General features: G+C 48.2%; 1 protein-coding gene across 1 annotated transcript in view; it reads left to right on the top strand.

The window, feature by feature from the left end:
- Window positions 1-23,737, top strand: part of HERPUD2 (HERPUD family member 2) — a 339,768-nt gene that overhangs the window by 132,762 nt on the left and 183,269 nt on the right. Inside the window, exon 5 of the mRNA XM_086964819.1 lies at window positions 20,698-20,837. Within this exon, the coding sequence (XP_086820945.1) occupies window positions 20,698-20,837 (140 nt within the window). The remainder of the gene's footprint in view (window positions 1-20,697; window positions 20,838-23,737) is intronic.

The raw sequence follows: 23,737 nt of genomic DNA, 5'->3' as shown, positions 1-23,737 counted from the left end.
CGCACTCACTATCTATCGCACTCACTCCATCTATCGCACTCACTCCATCTATCGCACTCACTCCATCTATCGCACTCACTCCATCTATCGCACTCACGCTATATATATCTATCGCATCACCACAGCATCATTCAGAACCACCACAGCATCACTCCGCGCCACCACAACATCACTATGCGCTACCACAGCATCACTCCGCGCCACCACATCATCAATCTGTGCAACCATTCAACAATAACTGGTTCAAATATGCTCTCTCAATGTTTCAAGTTTTATTACAAATGTCATACAAAGATGTTAATATTTCACTTCTGTTCTTGGATTTTTGTCACAATAAAATACACTGAACATAATCTTCACAAAAGTCAGTTACAAAAGTTTAAGCTATTGCCATTATAAATTACAATAACTTTTATTTAAGTATTCATTATTAAAAAAATTAAAAGCCATTGTTATTTGTAATATCAATACATCTAAGTCACGTAAATACAACACATATTGCATTACAAATGCTATAGGTGTCACATTTGCGAAAGTTAAAACTATTGGCTTTGTAAATGACAAAGCTCTTAATTTTGCTATTTTCAAAACCAACACATAAATATAAATGTGTCATTTACAATACCAATAGCTCAAACTTTCCTAATGCGAGACCTATTGCATTGCAAATGCTTGTTTAAAATGTGGTGGGGCCATGGGTCGGTTGGCGATCCTGAGTGGATGGAGTTCATCAGGCGGATGGTGTCTTCAGTCGTGATTGGGTTCCAGGCGCAAAGGTTGTGAGAGTGCTGTTTTGGTTCGGAGGTGGGTGGAGTGGGTTGTTCTTCGGACAGGTTTCCAAAGCTGTTATGAATGTCGGCGATTTTGTTGTGGAAGAAAGAGGATAGGGAGTCGCAGAGGTCTTGGGAGGGAGTGATGTCGTTGGTGCCGGCGGTAGGGTTGGTAAATTCTCTGACGATGTTGAATAATTCTTTGCTGTTGTGGGTGTTGTTGTCGAGTCGATCCTTGAATGCTGATTTCTTGGTGGATCGAATCAATTGGTGGTGTTTGCGGGTGGCGTCCTTTAAGGTGGTCAGATTGTTAGTGGTAGGGTTTTTTCTCCAGGTTTTCTTGAGGGTACGACATAACGTCTTGGATTTCTTAAGGTCATCGTTGAACCAAGGGGCCTTTTTGCTACCTTGTTTGATCTGGTGGTTTTTCAAGGGTGCTAATTTGTCAGCGCTGTGGGTGATCCATTGTGTGAGTTAGGTGGCAGCTTGATTTGGGTCCGATGATATGGCGGGGGGGTTTTGGTTAAGCGATGTGAAGAGTTGGTCGGTGGTGATTTTGTTCCAGTTTCTTCGAGGAATAGGTTGTGGTGGGATGTGGGTCGTGGTCTTTTTGTAGCTGAAGTGAACGCAGCTGTGGTCCGTCCAATGGAGAGCCGTGGTGTGATCGAAGGAGATATGTTTGCTGGAGGTGAAGATAGGGTCGAGAGTGTGTCCGGCTAGATGGGTGGGGGTGTCAACAAGTTGTTTGAGTCCGAGATTGGCCAGGTTGTCCAGAAGGGTGGTGGTGTTGTTATCTTTATTCTTTTCCAGGTGGAAGTTGAGGTCTCCCAGTAAAATGTAGTTCTCGGAGGTGAGGGCATGTGGGCTGATGAAGTCAGTGATGTCTTCATTAAATTGTGTGCGGGTTCCTGGTGGTCTGTAGATGAGGGTGCCTCTAATTGTGGTCCTGGGGTCGGTGTGGATCTGGAAGTGAAGGTGTTCGGCGGTCGCGAGGTTATCGTCGGAGCTGGTCGTGATTCGGATGGTGTTCTTATGGGCGATGGCGATGCCTCCTCCTGTTTGGTTGGTACGGTCTTTTCGGATGATCTTGTAAGCGTCCGGGATGGCTATGGCGATATTATAGAAAGTAGTGTGCTAGTTGAGTTGTTTTATATTTGTGGGCTGTAATCTGTAGATTTAACTTTAATGTGAGAGTATCTTTTATTATTTTATCCCTGGGCTTTGGAATGATGTAGTTATCTTGATAATAGCTATATTTAAAACTGTTTTGACATGTATATGCTCCTGGATGCTTCGAATCGTGCATAGTAGCATGTTTTAGAGCTTGCTGACTTGTAATAAGAAAGCAGTGCCTCCTATAGATTTCTTTTTTTTGTTTTTGTTGAAAACCTTTATTTTGATAAAAGCAATACAATTGCAGGCCTACAACCACAGGGGCCGGCCGTTGCTAAAACGAAACGGAAAAACCAAGATTGCATCGTTACACAGCTATTTAGCCGACAACCCGAGGGTCTGGCAGCAATTCCACGTATAATTCTGAAAAGTTCTGTGGTGGTAAGCAGGATAAATTAAAGGTTTCACATTTTATTATATATAAATAACAATTGAAATAAACTGAAATAACTAGCGAGGCAGAAAGAAACTGAATGGTGGGTGTCTGTCCCAGGGGGGGGAAGATGTCTCGGAAACTAATATATGCAATGTATAGAGATGAAATCTCGGGAAGGGGGGGGGGGGGTGGGGGGGCGGGAGCGGGTGAACACAGCATCAGCAGAAATATGTGCCAGACAAGGAATGTGAGGTTATGGGGACAGAGGTATTTCAGGGACGTCTGCCAGAGGAGGAGTACAAATCTTCCCTCTGTATTGATTCCATTGGTTCCATATTCTCCCCCACTTTTTGGGTCTGCCACGAGCGATGTACACCGTTTTTTCCCTAAACATGCACCAGTCCATGTTTTCTTCCCAGGCTGAAATCGGAGGTGCTCTTTGGGATCCCCATAGTTGAGCAATATCCCTTTTGGCTACCATATTACCAAGGGTAGCCCATTGCATCTGTGCCACGTTGTAATCGTTAGGTTCCTATACATTCAATAAACAGCGTCTGGCCTCTGGCAACAACGAAACTCCTGTGACTTCTTCCATGACAGCATGCACACGATTCCAAAACACCACAACAGCCGGGCATTCCCATATGATATGAAGGAAGGTAGCAATAAAACCACATCCACGCTTGCACAACCCATCCACAGAAAAACCCATACGCAGCAGCCGTGGACCCGTGATATAGATACGGTGCAGGATTTTTAATTGCACCAGCCAGAGACGGGCCGGAATCGCGACCTCTTTAGGAGAAGATATCGCAGCCTGCAATCTTCATCGTCCAACTCCAGTCCAAGCACCCTGAAGCCGCAAAAGCAAATCCGATCGATCGTTAATATGTTTTTTATATATTAGGGAAATAGTGCTATCCGAGACGTGCCCATCCAGCACTCTATCCTCGAGAGGGGAAGACTCCGGGATAATGGTCCCGGCCGGGAAAACCGAACAAAGCGCATGACGGATCTGCATGTAACGAAAATACTCCCTATCACTAAGCGCATACTCCGATTTAAGCTCATCAAAAGTCTTGACCCTATTCTTAACCCAGAGATCTCCGACCCTGCTGATACCAATGAGGTCCCACTTTTCAAAGCCTTTCGAGGTCCAAAGACTGCCCAATCTCTCCGAAGCATAGAGCGGAGTCGCTCTAGTCAATATGTCCGACCATCCCATCGCCGCGTTTGTGCTGTTCCACACCCGTACCGCGACCCCGGTGGGCCCAGTCAATTTCCTTCCAGTCGATCTGGAATATAGCGCTCTATTGTAGGCCCCCCCCCCCGGCAGCTGCCATTTGTCCATTTCAAATGCAGGGTTAGGAACGGGGACGTACATTGCATGATTAATCACACTTAATTGGGATGCCCAGTAGTAGCGTTTAATGTCAGGCAACGCGATGCCCCCATCATACCATGGCAAAGTCAGCTTCGCTAGGGCTATGCGAGGACGCCCCCCCCCCCCATATCAACTTCCTCTGTAGGCTCTCAATCTCGCGAAAATAACTGGCAGGCACAAGATCAAGCGTATTTTGCATGGCATACAGGAATCGGGGAAGGGACATCATCTTGAAAAGAGCTGCCCTCCCGACCGGGGACAGTGGTAAGCCGCACCAGGCCGACACGTCGGATTTGAGCCGAAGAAGCGGGGGAAGCAGGTTCCGTTCATACCGAGTTGCGGGGTCTAGTGATATGAAGATCCCCAGATACTTAAAACCACTGTGTGAAATCTGTATCGGGCAAACTCGCGGCAATGGCGGTACTCCTCCGGTGAGTGAATAAATACAAGATTTAGCCCAATTAATCACCAGTCCCGAGTTTTTCCAGAACGAGCTAAGTACGTCAAACAGGACCCCCAGTGACTTTCGAGGGGAAGTAAGATATAACAGGATGTCGTCTGCGTATAGCGATATGCGGTCTTCAAAGTCAGGGGGCCACTTGATGTCTTTAAGCGACGGTTCCCACCGCAGCCAGGCCGCAAGGGGCTCAAAAGCAAGCGCGAAGAGCAATGGAGATTGAGGGAATCCTTGTCGGGTACCCCTCCCAAGAACAAAGGACCCCGAGACCCTTCCATTAACCACCACCTGAGCCAGCGGTTCCTCGTATAGGAGTTTAACCCAACCAATGAACCCGGGGCCAAAACCGAATTTCACAAGGGCCGCCCATAAGTATGACCATTCCACCTTATCGAAGGCCATTGTGGCATCCAAGGAGACCAAGATGGCCGGCTCGCACAGTGACTCCGCCCTTGCCAAGACGCCATGAAGACGACGCAGGTTGAGCGCTGTGTTGCGGTGGGGAATAAACCCGGACTGATCCGGGTGTATCAGGTCACTGATCACCTTAATCAGCCGGTTTGCCAGTAGTTTTGCCAGGATTTTAGGACTGGGTGTGAGTGTTTGATTGGTTCAGATGCTCCGTCCATTACCACCCCCTTTTGTACCGCTTTTGGCCACCATAAGTGTGGCAGGGTATGCTCAGACGTGAGTCCCTTGCTCACTTTGCCACTGGATTCAAGCAAGCCGGGCTGAAGACGGCTGGAATGCCAGAAACCGGTCCTCGGAAGCTTGTTTCCGGTCCAGGGAAGGCATGGCTTGGCAGTTCGGGCTGGACTGTTCCCATGAGGCATAGGGTCAGACTGATTTGCATATAGCCATGTTTGAACTGAGGTGGCAGAGTGGGCTAAAGAACGGTGATGGATTGAACCCAGATCTTTTGACTGGGTGTGAGTGTTTGATTGGTTCAGATGCTCCGTCCATTACCACCCCCTTTTGTACAGGATTTTAGGTTCGGCGTTCAAGAGTGATATCGGTCTATACGATGTACATAGATCCCGGGGTTTCCCATCCTTATGAATGACAACAATGGACGCCAGTCTCTGATCTCGGGGAAGGGATCCGATATCTCGCGATTCTAGGAACATCTGACGAAGGTACGGCGCCATTTTGTCGGGACACAACTTATACAATTCGATAGGGATGCCATTCGGGCCCGTTGCGAGCGAATGGAGCGGATAACGAGCGCTATTTTATCTTTAGAAAATTCCGCCTCCATAAGCTCTTTGTCCGAATCAGACAAGCTAGGCAGTGCGATATCTCTAAGCAACAAGTGTGAGTCCTCCTCCGGTCTGCCTGAGACCGGCGCATACACCTTTTGGAAATGGTGCGCGAAACCCTCCACTATCTCACCAGGTTCCACCACTCGCACTCCATCCGCTCTCTCAATAACAGGCACCACACGATTCAGTGTTTCTTTTTTATCCAACCAGGCAATCAGTTTCCCCGCTTTATCTCCAACATCATACAGACGCCCCTGCTGCTCACGACTCGTAGCCTTAGCCACATCAGTCACCAATGCTCTATAATCAAACTGTTTAAGGGCTAAAACGTGCAACCCCTCCTGTGTAACACCAGAGTGTAGCTCTTCCTCCAAGCCAGTAATTTCAGTCTCCAGTCGTACAACCTCCTCATTCCTGCTTTTCTTTGCGCTAGCAATCAGTGACAGGGTTTGGCCACGGATTACCGTCTTGAAAACCTCCATAATGAAATGGAGGAAGACACCGACCCAACTTTGTCAGCGAAATAGTGGTCCATAGACTGAACCACACCAGCCCTAGTTTTGGGATTGCGAAGGTGCCAAGGATTAATAGGAGCCACTCGACCCTCAGCTCCCAGCTGTATATCAATAGAGAGCCAAAGTGGGGAGTGGTCCGAGATACCCCTGGCTAGGTGCCTAATTTCTCTCACCGAAACGGCCTGCATTGCCGGTACCAGGACATAATCAAGCCTAGAAAGGCTCCCGTGTGCGCCGGAATGAAAACTGTATTGTGCCTGTCCGGGGTGCAGCAGCCTCCAACAGTCCACCAGACCCAGTGTTTCCAGAAAGTTACCCAGCCAAGATTGCGATCTCGCAAGATCCCTGGGGGGGGCTGCGGTCCTCCCTACCACAGACAACAGAATTAAAGTCACCACCCACTACCAAAATACCTTCGGGGAGCCCCAACACCACTTTTCCCAAATCAGAAAACGTCGTGATTTGTAAACCTGGCGGGACGTAAACAGAGAGTATGGAGATTGTCTTCCCCGCCCACCTGCCCGTAATAGCTGGATACCGTCCCCTATCGTCGAGTATAGTGTCGTCTATTTCCAGGGGGAGGGAGTTCCTGACCAAAACGCCAGCCCCCCCCTCGACCCAGTGGTAAATCCAGAGTGCGCTACTAGACGATAGCCTCGCCTATTCATCGCATGGCATGTGCTCCCTATCAAATGCGTTTCTTGTAACAACACTATATCAGGGGAAAGACGTTTCAAATACTGCAATACTATCCCCCGCTTTATCCTGTCTCCCAGACCGTTAACATTCCAACTTAGCACCCTCAGCCCCTTACCCCCATCCCAGAAATGAAAACAGATCCCCTCCCATAACGAGACGGACACCAAAGTCAAAATATGCAGTAGTACGTAGCCTCGAAACAAACAAATATGAAACAAAGTCCCCCCACCACCCCCAAGGAAAGTCCCCAAACACTCCCCCCCCCCTCCCTCCCTGCACCCCTGCGTTAAACCAAAAAGCCACCCCAACTTGCAGTGTGCCTGTCGCCCCAGTACAAAACTAATCTACAAAAAGAGAGAAAAAACCCCCGGAAGGAGGAAGAGTCCCGATTCCCCACCGCCTTCTGGTATTTACCAATATACATGCAAACACAAAAAGTCATTGAACCACTGCTGCAATGTCTATAGAGCACGCCTGCCGGTCAGCACTCACTCATCCTGCTCCGATGGGCCACCGTCAGCGCCCCCCGATTGTTCCGGGTGATCTCGATGCATTGGTAGAGTATCAAGCCAGTCACTGACGACCTCAGGTCGGTCAAAGAAGAGCGCACGTTCCTTATATTCAATGCGTAGTCGGGCAGGGAAAAGCATAGCGTATTTCAAGCCCATGTCCATAAGTCGACGTTTCACTCCCACGAAATCCATCCGCTGTTTTTGTACAGTCTGCGTGAAATCCGGTTAAAGCTGATGGTCACATTCTCGAATTTCATGGGGCTGTTGGCCCGCGACGCCTGCAGGATAGCGTCCCTGTCCCTAAAATTGAAAATCCGAGCTATGATGGGCCTTGGAGGGGCGCCCGGTTTATGTTTCCCACCTGGGACTCTGTGAGCGAGCTCCACTGCAAAAAAGTTACTGAGGTCCTTGGGGGCCAGATGATTCAGTATTCGGTCCTCTACAAGGAGATCCGTTGTTAATTCAGTGGGCTTCTCCGGAACCCCGATGATGCGCACATTGTTGCGCCTAGCCCGACTTTCGATATCATCCAGCCGACGGGCAAACGAGTCATTAGAGGACTGTAGATTACGAACTTCTGTCTGGAGATCGGACACGTCAGTCGTAAGACTGGTGGTCTTGGTATCTAGAGACTTGACCCGCTCGTTGGTCTTCGCCAAATCAGTCCTGATCAAGTTGACAAGTTGACATCGATAGCTACCGTGTCAATCTTGGAAGCCAATGTTTCATACTGCTGGCCCATGGAGGTCTTCATGCCTGCAATGGCGCCCATGACGTCTTGCAATGTCAGTTCTTCAGTCTCAGGGGAGCCATCCCCAGTCTCGTCCGGAGCTTTACCAACACCACTGGGGGACCCTTTTGGACGGGTGTAGCGGTCCATAATGTTGGATTGGGTGGCACCCCCTCGGTGCGTAACCTTGGTGGTCCGCTTCTCGCTGTCTGACTTGCTCGCCATATTGAGCGAAGCGCCCCGGAGGGGCCTTTGGGACCTGGTGTGAATGGCTCCTCACAAAGCTGACTTATAAAGTCCAGAGACGAGGGGCAGAGGGCAGGCGTTCGACCGGTAGTGGACCATGGGCCAACAGTCAAGCAGCAACAGGTCACGATAGACAAAGACCAAAAACGAAACCGAAAGTACTTCAGGGGCACTTCCACTGGCCATTGTTGTTCAACTGCCACCTGGGTATCTCGGGGACTCAGGTCCCGGGTTGCTCATCGATGTAGGCCGCAAAGTTTCGAAGTGGAGTAAGTCCGGTTCCCGGCAGCCAAATCGATTTCTGAAAAGAGCTTCTGTGTCAGCAGGGTAATATCCATAAGGACCCGCCGTCTGTATCAGGATCTGTGACAGGAAAGATGCGGGAGGCGGCGAGGGTCTCGGGAGCCCTGTGCTCATGCGACCATCTTGGATGCGCGCTAAGCTCCTCCTCCTCCTATAGATTTCTTATGGTAAGGTGGTACGATGATTAGTGGTGCAATCCTGGAGCATGGTGTCTTATTTTGTTTGTAGTGCTTGAATTTAACTTGTGGGTATAATCGTTTTTTTCATTGGTAGCCTCTGTATACAATGCTGAGTGCCTTGGACATTGCCCTTCCATCTGTAGGCAGCCATTGGAGTGATTGCAGGACTGGAGTCATGCATTTTCTTGGTGAAGGCAGGGAACTTCTCTTGCCAGTAACATTTTGGATTAGTTTAAGGATGATGATTGTGGGTGTGGCAGGGTATAGGCTGTTGGCATAGTCAAGCTTTGAGATTAGAAATGTGAGGATTTTGTTGTTATCTAAAATATTGCAAAATGTGAGTGAGTTTTCATTGTGTAGCAGGCACTCATTGCGGCGTTAACATGTGGTGTCAGGGTTAGTTCTGAATTTATGGTTACCCCTAGGTTTCTGATTTCTCTCGATGCTGGAAGGGCCTCTAGATCCTTGGTCCATAAGGGAAAGTCAGTAATTTTGCCATTGCCCATAGGTCATGATATCCAGCTTTGCAGTGTTTCGGTTGTTACTTATTATCCATGTGTTTTATCGGTGAAGGCAGTTGTCAAATTTTGAGCTGTAGAGGTATTCTGGCTCATCTATTCAGTGTCATCAGCATAGTTGTAACAAGTGAGGTTTAATGATTTAATCAGGTTTGGTAAGGGAGTTAGGATAGATTTTGAATAAAAGAGGGGGTATGATGGATTACTGAGGGATGCCACAATGTCCGTGAGGAGTTGATGTAAATGGTAGTAGGTAAACTACACTACAAAAGATTGTGAGTGAGGGGAATCATATGATCATGGAACACCAAGGGGGAAGCACACGTTTCTATGGGACTCAACGCACCAATCAATGTGAAAAGATGACAAATGCTTTATGTTGGCTTTCTGAAATTAAGAGGTTATGCTGCTTCTGCCTTCTGAAGCCAGAAACACCAACAGTACACCAAGCCATCCTTTCCTCTGTTGATTATGCTCTGTGGCAGGAAATGCAAAAATATCTCCTATTTCTCAGCATCAGATTATTTAAATGCTCACCTAATTATTAGGTCTCGCCTGAGCCAATGCGCTTGCGCATTGCTCCGGCAAGATTATAGTAAGCGGAAATGAAAAGTCTAACAAAACGGCTGCGGATCGCATACAGTTCATGTGATCTATGCGCGTGCACACCATCGCCATCCACATAACACACCACCATTTGTCTGTACCTTGGCATCAGACTTCAAAGGCTGCCGCTCCCCCGCCCCCCGCGTGCACATCGCGCACCACCATATGTCTGTGCCTCTGCATCAGCCTTCAAAGGAAGCCGCTCCCCCCCACGACCCCCCACCCCCCATCAGACTTCAAAGGAATGCGCTCTCGAACTTGCTGGCCTCACTCTCGTGAGCCTTTATTTACTTGTTTTAATGGTCTGTTCTTCATCCAGCTCTCTCTCTCCTTACCTCTGTTTCTTCCCCCCTCTCTCGCTTTCAACCTTATTGTTTGAGATTGTTTGCCCTTGCTCTTCTCTTCCATACAGGCTCACTTCTGTTGCTCGCTGCTTTTGCTCCTATGAATTTTGGCCTATCTCCAACCTCCTCCCTTGCTGATCTTGGATCTCGGCCCCCTCCTCCTCTTTCCTCGCCTCTCCCGCGCTTACTGTTACTGTCTCCTATTCATTCATCTTCCTCATCCAATTTACCACCCTCTCTTCATCTCGCAGACATACTTCCATTCTTGGCTAAGAAAATCATTGCAGTATTGATCTGTGTCTACTCGCCTCTCTTCATAACACATCCCATGCTTTGTTAATCAATGTTATATACATAACAAGGGTTTTGTTTACAGGTCTATTAAGAGGATACTTCACTCGGGGACAACACCACATCACTCAGGGACACCACCACATCACTCAGGGACACCACCACATCACTCGGGGACACCACCACATCACTCGGGGACACCACCACATCACTCGGGACACCGCCACATCACTCTGGGACACCACCACATCACTCGGGGACACCACCACATCACTCGGGGACACCACCACATCACTCGGGGACACCGCCACATCACTCGGGGACACCGCCACATCACTCTGGGACACCGCCACATCACTCTGGGACACCGCCACATCACTCTGGGACACCGCCACATCACTCTGGGACACCGCCACATCACTCTGGGACACCGCCACATCACTCTGGGACACCGCCACATCACTCTGGGAAACCGCCACATCACTCTGGGACATCGCCACATCACTCTGGGACACCGCCACATCACTCGGGGACACCGCCACATCACTCGGGGACACCGCCACATCACTCGGGGACACCGCCACATCACTCGGGGACACCGCCACATCACTCGGGGACACCGCCACATCACTCGGGGACACCGCCACATCACTCGGGGACACCGCCACATCACTCGGGGACACCGCCACATCACTCGGGGACACCACCACATCACTCGGGGACACCACCACATCACTCGGGGACACCACCACATCACTCGGGGACACCACCACATCACTCGGGGACACCACCACATCACTCGGGGACACCACCACATCACTCGGGGACACCACCACATCACTCGGGGACACCACCACATCACTCGGGGACACCACCACATCACTCGGGAACACCACCACATCACTCGGGGTCACTGAGTGACATCACTCGGGGGCACCACCACATCACTCGGGGGCACCACCACATCACTCGGGGACACCACCACATCACTCGGGGACACCACCACATCACTCGGAGACACCACCACATCACTCGGGGACACCACCACATCACTCGGGGACACCACCATTCACTCAGGGACACCACCACATCACTCAGGGGCACCACCACATCACTCAGGGGCACCACCACATCACTCAGGGGCACCACCACATCACTCAGGGGCACCACCACATCACTCAGGGGCACCACCACATCACTCGGGGGCACCACCACATCACTCGGGGGCACCACCACATCACTCGGGGGCACCACCACATCACTCGGGGACACCAACACATCATTCGGGGACACCATCACATCACTCGGGGACACCACCACATCACTCGGGGACACCACCACATCACTCGGGGACACCACCACACCACTCGGGGACACCACCACACCACTCGGGGACACCACCACACCACTCGGGGACACCACCACACCACTCGGGGACACCACCACACCACTCGGGGACACCACCACACCACTCGGGGACACCAGCACATCACTCAGCCCAACCACATCATCACTCAGCACCACAACAGCACTGTCCTTGCTTGCTACCAACAAGCATTGCCATAGCCAATAGGACTCGCATTAGGAAAGTATAAGCTATTGGCTTTGTGAATAACAATGCTATTAATTTAGATATTTTCAAAGCCAACACATATTAAAAAAATGTCATTTACAATACCAATAGCTCACACTTTCCTAATACAAGACCTATTGCATTGCAAATGCTTGTTGGTGTTAGCCATGCACTTAATAATTGACCACCTGGTGAAGCTGCATTGGCTCCCATTAAAGAAGCACACCTTCAAGCCCCTTTCATAATACACCACCCTGTTCATTGTATCGGACCTTTATTTTTACAGAGCTAGTTTGACCTCTTCTAGTGTGTTCCCTCATATCCACTGCCCTGCCACTTGAGCAAGATTCAGATATTGCCAGGCTTGGCTGACAGATCTGCAGTTCTCGTGCCTGGCAGCCAAACATTTGGATTCTTCCACTCTATTTCTTGGATAAATTAATGGTAACCTTCTGTTCCCAAAAACCTTATAACTTTGGTACTCTTGGCAAAAGTCTAGTCTTTGACCATATTTGACCAACTTTTAAGAGTATGTTCAATAATTGGAACCAGTCATTCAGTCACTTAAATGACATGTTAACGTTTTACCCCCATCACCCCCAGTGCAAAAGCAGGGCCCTTCAGCAATCCGACAGGTGATGCAGAGGAATTGCCTTTGCATCCTGTTCTCTGCCTATCAAGCGTGCTAAAGGGTGATATATGTGCCTCAACAGAACTGTCAAGCAGGATTTGACACTGTAGTGTCGAAAAGGATGCTTATAGACACCACCCTGCATATTCTCTTGATTTCGGAGGAATCGCCTCTACCCATTCAGGTCAGCCTGTTTGCTCCTCAGAGGCATTGCACACCTCTTTCACACCTAGTCAAGGCTGAGCACAGGATGAGACTTGGCTGAGAATTATGGTACTTAGCCTTCTTCTAGTTCCTGGCAGGTAAATGGTAACTTTCTAAAAGTTACTTTTCGATAACGTATATTAAAAATCCACTTCACCATTGAGTTGTATTCTTAATACCTACCAAAAAATAGTGTCTGGTCCAATTCCCGAGATACAGTATTAGTATTTTAACCCATACTCGGATTTTCTACTTAGTACAGTTAGCACTGCCACAGTGAAAATAGCTTTTTAGGGCCTTGTCACTGTAAGGTCATGGTAACAATTTCCTTCATGTCCCACTTTTAAATACCATCCACCATACCTTGTGGCCTACAAGGCCTATAAAGGGGTGAGTTACTGATATTTAAAAGTGAGGTTTTTACTTGGCAAAGTGGTGTATATATATTTTTTAAGTAGTATTCGTTTAGGTTTATAATTAACATGAGAGCCACATTTACATTTCAACAGGTTTTCTAAAAAGAAACTGTATCAACATTGACAAATGTGCACCTTGTATAGGTCTGAACCTCTCAACAACTTGGTACTATCCAGAGGGTGTTCAACCCGCATCTGAATTCCAAGCAAAATCCATTTGCAACTTCTGCGTACCTCGTAGTTCTCAATGTTCTAATATTTTATTCCGTTTATTGGGCAGCTTCTTCCTTCGTAAAGTAGCCTTTTAGCCATTGTACATGTCTCTTTTCCTCTTGTCTAGTTCCAGTGTGCACGTAGCACCCCACTGACAGGCAATATTCTTTTCAACAACCATCAATCCAAGGGTGGTCAGCAATGTGTTTTTTTTCCCAATGGAGCCCCTTGCCCCCAGAAGTTTAACAAGGCCACACCATGGGTGATTCTGACACCTGTTGACCGTAACCTGGCCCAGGAAAGCACAGATGCCTTCCCCAAAGGACCCCAGAGTGGGACATGCTCAAACTAGATGAAGGAGGATGTCCTTCTGACCTTATGCAATTGTCACTTGCCACATTTTTAATGGTGTGACTCTAGACTGGTAGAACTTGTGTAGTATGCGCAGTTGCACTAATCCAAACCCGGTTGAAATTGCACGGAAATTAGTGCCTATCATTTCCCAATCTATGCTACGTTCCATCGTCACAGCTACTGTGATTTCACGCATAGATTATGGAAATGCCCTCTACCTTGGCCTACCAAAAACCTTGATAAACAGGCTACAGGTGGTGATGAATGATGCCGCTCGTCTTATCTTCAGACAGCCAAGACACACTAAAGCATCCCCCCTGCTACAAAGCCTCCACTGGCTCCCCATTAAGGAGCGAGTGGAATTTAAAAATCTATGCATCGCCCATAAAGCCATCTATGGCATGGCACCTGCGTACATCAAAGATCGCCTGGCAATGTATAGCCCAAAGAGAGCCCTTAGGTCCTCAGACTCTCAGCTATTAGTGTGCCCTCGGTACAAACTTGCCACCAAGGGCGGTAGAGCCTTTTCGGTATTGGTTCCGCATTTATGGAACACACTACCTGAGCCACTACGAAAGGAAGGAAACCTCCTACGTTTCAGAAAGGGGCTGAAAACGTGGTTGTTCAGGAGAGCCCTGTGAGCCACGTAGGCTAGTGGATGACCTCTGTACTGTCAAAGTTGTTGTTTACCAACGATTCCCGAGCGCTTAGAGGCCTGTAGGTGATTGAGCGCGCTACAAATCAAAAATAACAATAACAATAACAACAATAACATCTCCCGGGTATCTTAATTCATCCCTGAACTACTCATCTAACTCAACTAGGTCCTCCTTCCAGTCCGCTTTTAAATAGGTAAGTGGATCCAACAAGTAAATATTTTCCTATATGTCAGATATGGCCTGTTTCAATAGGAGCTCTCTGAGCACTTTATCCTTTTATGGAGAAAGTAGATATATCTATGCCGCTCCATCAATTTGTGCATGCAGTTCATGCTTAATTTGCAGATCCCTAATGGCCTCAGTGTTTGATAACTCATATTCCTCCTGTAAAGTCTCCCATGGAATTGTGGCCCGCCATATATCTTCATAGTGCTGTTTCCAATTTTATTCCACTTGGCAAATCCATTGAGTTTTCTCAACTCTACCAGGGCGTTTCTGTCCCAAAGTGGGGTTCTTGCCTTATTTTCTTGTGCCACCCCAAGTATTTAGCAACCACCTTTTATGTATCCACTACCGCTCTCGTGTAGATGGAGAGACTTCTTGCGAACTTTGAACTGTACAGGACTGCTGGATATCCCTTCTCCCCAAAGCCTTTTGGCCAGCTGTCAGTGATAGGTCTTCGTTGGGAACAAATGCCCATTCATTAATCACATTAAGATGCAAAGGCCCAGTAATACTTCTAGATGTCGATGAGTGCATTGTGCCATCGTAGATCCCCATTCCCCATAAGCTTTGCTGGGATGATTCTCGCTGTCTCCTCTTCCACAGAAGGAGTCGAAGCTCCGCTTCCAGCCAACAAAAAACTCTTGAGGGATCTTGAATGAACTGTTCTGGAGTACATAAAGCAGGGAGGGTAATTATTGTATACAATGCAGCACAGCCCATGAGGGACCAGGGGAGACCCCTAAACTGTTTAACATCCCTTTTAAACTGGTCTAATGTGGAGTACATTTGGCCATGTTGTAATGTGCTAAGATGGAAATAACATTGACTCAAATGTTTTTATGTATATGTATGCGCAACAAATATGGATATTGTACTGTATAAAAAGAAACCTGTATGACTTGATACGTTGTAAACATAAAACAAGTGGACTATGTTCGATTTTGGTTCAAAAACGCAATAAAAAATATTTTTAATATGGAGTACAAATTCCTGGTTAAGAACTAACTATATCTTTCGTAATGCATATGCCAACATATTTAACATCCTCCTGGGCTGTTGCCATCTTAAGAATTTGAAGAGGTTGACTAGGCCAGTCAGTGAGTAGACTCGGATCGGTTTTCCCCCAGTTGATTTTATATCTAGAACAGGGTCCTTTCTCGAGTTGAAATGGGTCTGACCACACTGCATCCACCTGGACTCCAGCCAATGGCTTTTGATACAGCAGCGTAACCCATTTAATGTATTTGGGGCCGATTTCCACCCTCTCGAACAATCACCACATATAGGACCGCTTCAAGATGTCTAAAGCTTTGTCTACATCTGTGGATATCACCACAGTGGACTCCGTCGCTTCCACCACGCCTTCAGTGTAGGCAAACAGCCATCTACTGTTCAACCTAGTTCCCTTGTCAGGCATGACCTGTGACTGGTCAGTCTGTGGTCAACCCCTCCCCCACAACCACCCATGCCGTATAGTTAGTATTTTACCAGGATCTTTCAGTCTGCATTAAGCAGTGAGATAGGCATATAAAAGGCACATTTGCTAGACATTTTACCTTCTTTCAATATCTTGATTATTATGCTGGTCCCTGGGCAAAATCCCTACTGCCCCAGCTTCTTGAAACATTCTGTGCATGTACAGGGCGCTGGCTATTCCCTTGTGCCCCTGCCAGCTACCCTGAACTGGCAAGGCGCCTGTTGCCCCTAAAATGCATTAACTATAAGAAGAAAAGAGTGTCTCCTGTACTTTTTAGTAATTGCTCCCTTAAATAGACTCCCATGTCATTGATGCGAATACCCATTTCTTATTTAGGCATTGGTGTCCTTCAGTGAAAATGGTTGTTCTGAATTCATGTCTGGTATTTATTCACCCATGGTTTGGACCCAGCCCAGGGAAACCTTCTCAACCAGCAAGTACATCCAGTCCCCATCACCTATGATGCAGAGTGGAGCCCTGCTCCCTCCAGGTGGTCCTGGAAAAGGGATTTTCATTTCCTCGTTTTCATTGGTTCCATTTGGTAAATTTTCTCTGCTCTTGGAGTCTTTTGCCCCTTTTCCCCAGACGTCCGAGGCTATTTCTCTCTTGCCTAGTTTAATTGGTGCTCCTGTAACTGACAAGGGTATCTTCAACCAACTTTTGCGTTGAGTTTGCCACCTGTCTGTCCACTCCCTGGCTTCCACTGGTGTCGCAAAAGTCCCTGATTTGCTATGAACGATCATTCGTAGTTTGGCAGAAAACATGAACTTGTATTTTATTTCTTGTTCCCACAGCAGGCATTTCTCTTCTCTTCTCTAAAGCTACGCCTCTGTCATTCCACTTAAAGAGCTAAGTCTGTAAAAATATGTATTTCTATGTTTTCGTATTGTTGGTGCTCCTGCAGTCATGCCCTCTGGAGGATTGTGTCTCTATTATTAAAAATATGTGCTTTTTATTGTTCTCTTAAGGGCCCCAGACCTCGGTGGTGGGATGGGGGCTTGATGTGCTTGCTCAGTTGAGCAAAAGTTTGAGATACCTTTTGACTGTAGGGTATTAAGGATGAAGTTCTCAAGAAACAACTCAACACTGGACTCTTCTGCCCTTCCTTGCAATACCACCACACTGATATTGTTTCTTCTGGAGTGGCCTTCCATATCCTCAAGGTGTGCTTGGATCAACTCACTCTCTTTCTGAAGTTGCTCATCTTTGGGCTTAAGGGTTTCGGGTTTCATACTTGAGGTGGGTTACTGATTGCAGTTTTTTCCACTGACTTTCCAGATACTCGCTTGTAGGAGGTTCACTGAGTGACTGAACCTATCTTGGATTTCAGCAACTTCTTGATCTCGTAGATTGCTGCCATTATTTCCTTTAATGAGGGTTTCTTTCCCTTCACTGCCTCGCTGTGGTGCATTTTCTAAAAATTCGCCCTCTGTCAGAGATATTTAACTTTTGCTGGCACATTGCAATGCATATCTATTTTATTTTGATGGGTAATTTGCCTCCTTTCATGCAGCTTGTGTTGCTCCTGCTGGGACAAGCAGCATTCCCCCATCCAATATGATGAGGGTAGGGCTCACTGAAGCTACCGTCACCTACCACCTGGGAGAATGGACGTTGCTCCCTAAGTGTTTTCCAGCTCCTCTCCCCAGTGGTCTCGCGGTTTTCTCACCCCACCAGGTAGTCCCCGCATGTGGCCCACACGCTATTTGTTCTTTGTTTTAGCCGCAGATAACCTTCAGCAGGGTTGTGCTCCACCAGGCATCGGGAAACTGTAAATAAGGCCACTCATTGCAATTTTCTGCGGACTCCCCACTGGGCATTCCCACCCCATACTCCTCTGTTACGACAGCGGTACAGTCTGGGTTGGAAGGAAAGCACCCTGACAGCAGGGCCCTATCCCGTGGGTCATCACCCATTTTGTCCTGTTATCTTCCCTGAGCGCCAGTCCTATGTAATCGGTCTTGGGACCGTGCAGAAGCATTCCAGTTGGGGTTGACTTTTCCCTCAACTCAGCGCGGTCTAATCACAACTTGGGTTGATGCTGCCCCAGCCAATCTCAGCACCCCTAAAGCACCAGGTTACAAACTTTAATGAGGCCGGATGGGAAGGCATGGGGGGAACGTGGTCTGCAAGGCGAGGCACCACAGCTTTCAATGGCACCACCACTGGCTTTCCCAGCTCGGAATATACCTTAGCAATTGATTCTAGTCTGTGGCCTTACTTGTGTCTCCATGCCACTTAATGTCACACCATTTGGCCCACCACCAGCTTTGTAAGTACTAGCTTAATTTTCCGTAAAATGCTTAAAAATATATGTATATAGAAAAATATAAATGCATGTCACTACCTATTACCACTTTAATAAAGTGGTGATAGGTAGGGCAGAACAACAAAACCTTCTACGTAAGTATATCTAAGACTCTAAATCAGAACACATCCAAAGTGTGCAAAAAAGTACGACTGCTTTTTACATGTTGTAAAGACAGCCATTAGCCAATCATATATTACCTTGTTAACGGCATACACTGTGCTGCCACTCCACTCTGCGCTGCCACTCCACTCTGCGCTGCCACTCCACTCTGCGCTGCCACTCCACTCTGCGCTGCCACTCCACTCCACTCTGCGCTGCCACTCCACTCTGCGCTGCCACTCCACTCTGCGCTGCCACTCCACTCTGCGCTGCCACTCCACTCTGCGCTGCCACTCCACTCTGCGCTGCCACTCCACTCTGCGCTGCCACTCCACTCTGCGCTGCCACTCCACTCTGCCACTCCACTCTGCGCTGCCACTCCACTCTGCGCTGCCACTCCACTCTGCGCTGCCACTCCACTCTGCGCTGCCACTCCACGCTGCCACTCCACTCTGCGCTGCCACTCCACTCTGCGCTGCCACTCCACTCTGCGCTGCCACTCCACTCTGCGCTGCCACTCCACTCTGCGCTGCCACTCCACTCTGCGCTGCCACTCCACTCTGCGCTGCCACTCCACTCTGCGCTGCCACTCCACTCTGCGCTGCCACTCCACTCTGCGCTGACACTCCACTCTGCGCTGCCACTCCACTCTGCGCTGCCACTCCACTCTGCGCTGCCACTCCACTCTGCGCTGCCACTCCACTCTGCGCTGCCACTCCACTCTGCGCTGCCACTCCACTCTGCGCTGCCACTCCACTCTGCGCTGCCACTCCACTCTGCGCTGCCACTCCACTCTGCGCTGCCACTCCACTCTGCGCTGCCACTCCACTCTGCGCTGCCACTCCACTCTGCGCTGCCACTCCACTCTGCGCTGCCACTCCACTCTGCGCTGCCACTCCACTCTGCGCTGCCACTCCACTCTGCGCTGCCACTCCACTCTGCGCTGCCACTCCACTCTGCGCTGCCACTCCACTCTGCGCTGCCATTCTACTCCACTCTGCGCTGCCATTCTACTCCACTCTGCGCTGCCATTCTACTCCACTCTGCGCTGCCATTCTGCTCTGCGCTGCCGCTCTGCTCTGCGCTGCCGCTCTGCTCTGCGCTGCCGCTCCGCTCTGCGCTGCCGCTCCGCTCTGCGCTGCCGCTCTGCGCTGCCGCTCTGCGCTGCCGCTCCGCGCTGCGCTGCGCTGCCGCTCCTCTCCACTTGGGCGCCGCCTCTCTGCACCACTGGGCGCCACCTCTCTGCACCACTGGGCGCCACCTCTCTGCACCACTGGGCGCCACCTCTCTGCACCACTGGGCGCCACCCCTCTGCACCACTGGGCGCCACCCCTCTGCACCACTGGGCGCCACCCCTCTGCACCACTGGGCGCCACCCCTCTGCACCACTGGGCGCCACCCCTCTGCACCACTGGGCGCCACCCCTCTGCACCACTGGGCGCCACCCCTCTGCACCACTGGGCGCCACCACTCTGCACCACTGGGCGCCACCACTCTGCACCACTGGGCGTCACCACTCTGCACCACTGGGCGTCACCACTCTGCACCACTGGGCGCCACCACTCTGCACCACTGGGCGCCACCACTCTGCAGTTTGCAATCGAAATGCATTGTGGCAGGCACTATGCCTGAGCTATACTGGGGTTTTTACACTTTGAAAATAAATTGCCACAACTGAATACAGGAATTGGAGTTGCCGCACTTCTTCTGTGTGCTGTGATCCGTACCTGGGTAGTCCCTTTGGAATGAATATATATATATATATATATATATATATATATATATATATATATATATATATATATATATATATATATAATGTATAACTGAAAAATATGGTACATACATAGCATGTATTCAGATGCTCGAAAATAAGTCTTGGCCCCTCCCCACACTATTCTTACATTGGTACTCTGGTTCCTTGGAATAGGGGGTAGCCACTTTCACAGAACCTGGGAACAAGTATATATATTGAAACAAGAAGTACAGTCATTTGTTGAATAATTTCAGTTTACTCAGCAGATCAGCCTCTCTGTAGGTTTATATATCAGTGTGTGCATTGTCCGATTTAAATACTCGAGGCATTATTATTAGATATGAAAAATTACTGTGACATAAACTATATATGTGTGTATATGTTTATATTTATATAAACATGTTTTATTTTAAGAATTCAGAGCATTCGGATCCAACAACCCCTTCACCATCAATGGAGCCTAATCTGAGTTCGGAAGTCCTGAGGCAACGTAACCTTCCGCCTACACAACCTGGACCAATGCAGAATCCGGCGGTTCTGTATTTTACGCAAGGGTAAGCGAAGCTTGCAAGCAACAGTGGTAGATTTGCCTTGAGTTTCACATTGCTTAATTTGCATTTTAATACGGATTGCTTTTTAGTCAGCAACAAAAAGGTTCTCCAGTGTTTTTCCCTTTTTCTCTTGTAAATATTGATGGACTTCCATCTTGACAGCATGTGAATTTTTTGCTGAATTCTCCTTTTGTTTTTTCTGACATTTTAGCTTGAAAATAGCAGTCTAGCTCAACGAGCGGGAAGGAAAATTAATCATAAAATGCAAGGTGCTGTAAACAGAACTATTTGTAATTGATCTGCTTTATATCACTTTGATGTTAGGTGTAAATTATAGAAGGAATTCACATTTTGATTTCTGCAACCATTTGTTTTATATGATTTTTTCGATGGCTGCAGTTTCAACAATGATTTTTATTGTGGATTTCAGCAATGGAAATCCTTTTGTCCCTTTGCAACAGTGTAGATTTTCCTTTGCACCAACAATGTAATATTTTGTTAATACTGAAAAAATCGATGTCAATATGAATAATGACATATTCATGTATAAAAACAAAATTGCATCTTTATTGATGAATTCACCCGTTGCGAACTCCACGCCAACCCCAACTCAGAAATATGTAGCCAGGCAGACTCTGAGACCCAGACCCGAGGTCACGGATTGACCGGTCATAGGTGGAGTGGCACATAGCCGGCAGACAAACATGGGAACAGGAAATGCCAGATCAGTCCAGCAGCTATACCACAATGGTCCAGGGAGATTTGCCCCAAAAAAGCACACCTGGCCGGACTGGTGCGTGTGTTCCCAACACATGATAAAGTTGGATACCTCATGAAGTTAGGAACACTTAGCCAATCAAGACACAGCACACACAGTACACGCAGACCGAGGTACACATTCCTTACCAAACAAGCATTTGCAATGCAATAGCTTAAACCTTTGCAAATGCGAGACCTATTACATTGCAAATATTTGTTTGTTTAGTAGCACCCATGCAGCGCTTTCACATCCATGGAGGCTGCACCCATTTCTTTAGACAAGCCTCGTCCTAGTAAACAAAATAAATAACAAGTGCGGCCTCTATACTTAAAAAAGACCGCGCTGCTAAAATAAATGAAATAAACGCAGCCGCTAAACTTAGAGGACCACTATTGATAAATAAAATAAAAGCGGGCGGCGTGCTGCGATGTAGTGGGTGGAATAGGGGCAAATCATTAAATAAAATAGTGCTCACAACCAAGATAAAGCAGACCATGTAACAAGACATGTAAAAGGTCCAGTTGTTTTTGGAGGTAACAAATACAGACTAGGAGGGACTAACCAGCCTAATACCGACTTCGAAGCCAGCGTTTACGAAGGACAATGGCACAAGCCAATTAAAAATATGTCTGGAGAGTGGGCGGGGCTTCAAAGCATGCTCTGCCCAGGCTCGACCTAAAAAGTATCGCCCGAACCATTTTTTTGCATTCAAAACTGTATAAATGTCTGTTAGACCGATTTGTAAATTGAGACAGTCCTCAGGGTCTATGCCTGTGACTGTGCTCCCAGCCACATTTTTTAATTAAACAAACTGTTCTTGTTTTTCCAAACGCCACTTACCTCATTTTGGCGAGCCACCATCTGAGCTGATTGGTACCTCGAACCCGACTGCTTCCAAAGGAAGGGGACCTCGCCCAGACAGATTCACATTTGCGCAACAAGGAAGGTGATTAATTCTATGTACTGCTGAATTTGCAGGGCAGAGGTCCGTCCTGAAGCAGCCGTCAGAGGGTAAGAGACTACATCAGAACCTTAGTAGTGCATGTGGCATTTCGAAAACTAGTAAGAAGCGTAAAAAGATACCCTGAGCGCTCTGCCACTGCCTGAAATCTGGCCTATTACCTATTTTATATGTCCTAGCTGAGTAGTCTCAAGGCGGCCTCGAAAGCAATCTTGTGAAGTCACTTTTTTTTCGATAGTTAGCATGCTAGGAAAGGTGAATATTTATTCTATTTATTGTCCGAGTTGGCACCTCATTCATATTTTTATATCTGAAAGGGTTTCTGTTAGAAGGTGGTTCTGACACTAGGGGCCACCCGGATTTATTTATTTACTTTCTTAGCACCTAATTGTTGAGCTTTTACTGTGGGGGAGCCTCATAAACTGGGACTCACCCACAGTAAACTCCTAATGAAGGAGACTGCATGGAGATTTTACTGGTGTCCTCCTGGCTTGACTAGGCAGCTGGGGTATGGGGCACCGTGCTGGTTACATGCAGACTCTGGTGTACATGCGTGTGCACAAGTTTAGGGGCTGCGCAGGGGAGATTCCTAGCGTGCGCAGTCCAGGAGCAGCTACAGAGAGAATGGTGTGCAGGACTTATGCAGAATTGGGTGGTGACATGGAATAGGCTTTATACCCTGGGAAGGAACATGCCAGGGAAAGTCAGTGTGTTTTACTGTGTTTTCACTTCATTATTCCTCTAAGGGGATGTGGGACCCATGGCTAAAATGACTTCCACAAGGCCTACAGATTCCAGACACGCACTAAAGTCCAGTGTAGCGGATGTGAAAATTAGTATTCTGCAGAGTCTAAAGTCATATTTGTACTGCTTTTGGGTCGTCCAGAAATGTCATATTTCTCTGAGTCCCTGGCTGGGGTCTGGCCCTGGCAGGTTAGATTAATGACCTTTCTTCCCAGAGCAAAGATCTTCCCTCCAAGGAGAAAAGATAGGTGGAGCTTCAAGCCATTCCATCAACTGCTGTCCCCGGGTGCCAGGCACCTGGCTGCACCAAGGAGGGAAGGCAGTGAGGGGGGAAGGAGTTGGGTTTCAGAGGCCATGTGGCCAGAGACACTGGACGACGCCATGTTTGAACAAACCCAGAGGCTGGACAAGGAGGGAGCAGGGGCAGGGAAGTGATGT

The sequence above is a fragment of the Lissotriton vulgaris genome, chromosome 4_1, assembly GCF_964263255.1.
Source record: "Lissotriton vulgaris chromosome 4_1, aLisVul1.2, whole genome shotgun sequence".
NCBI classification, from domain to species: domain Eukaryota; kingdom Metazoa; phylum Chordata; class Amphibia; order Caudata; family Salamandridae; genus Lissotriton; species Lissotriton vulgaris.
The sequence above is the reverse complement of the archived record's forward strand: the minus strand, read 5'-3'. Positions and strand labels throughout refer to the sequence as shown.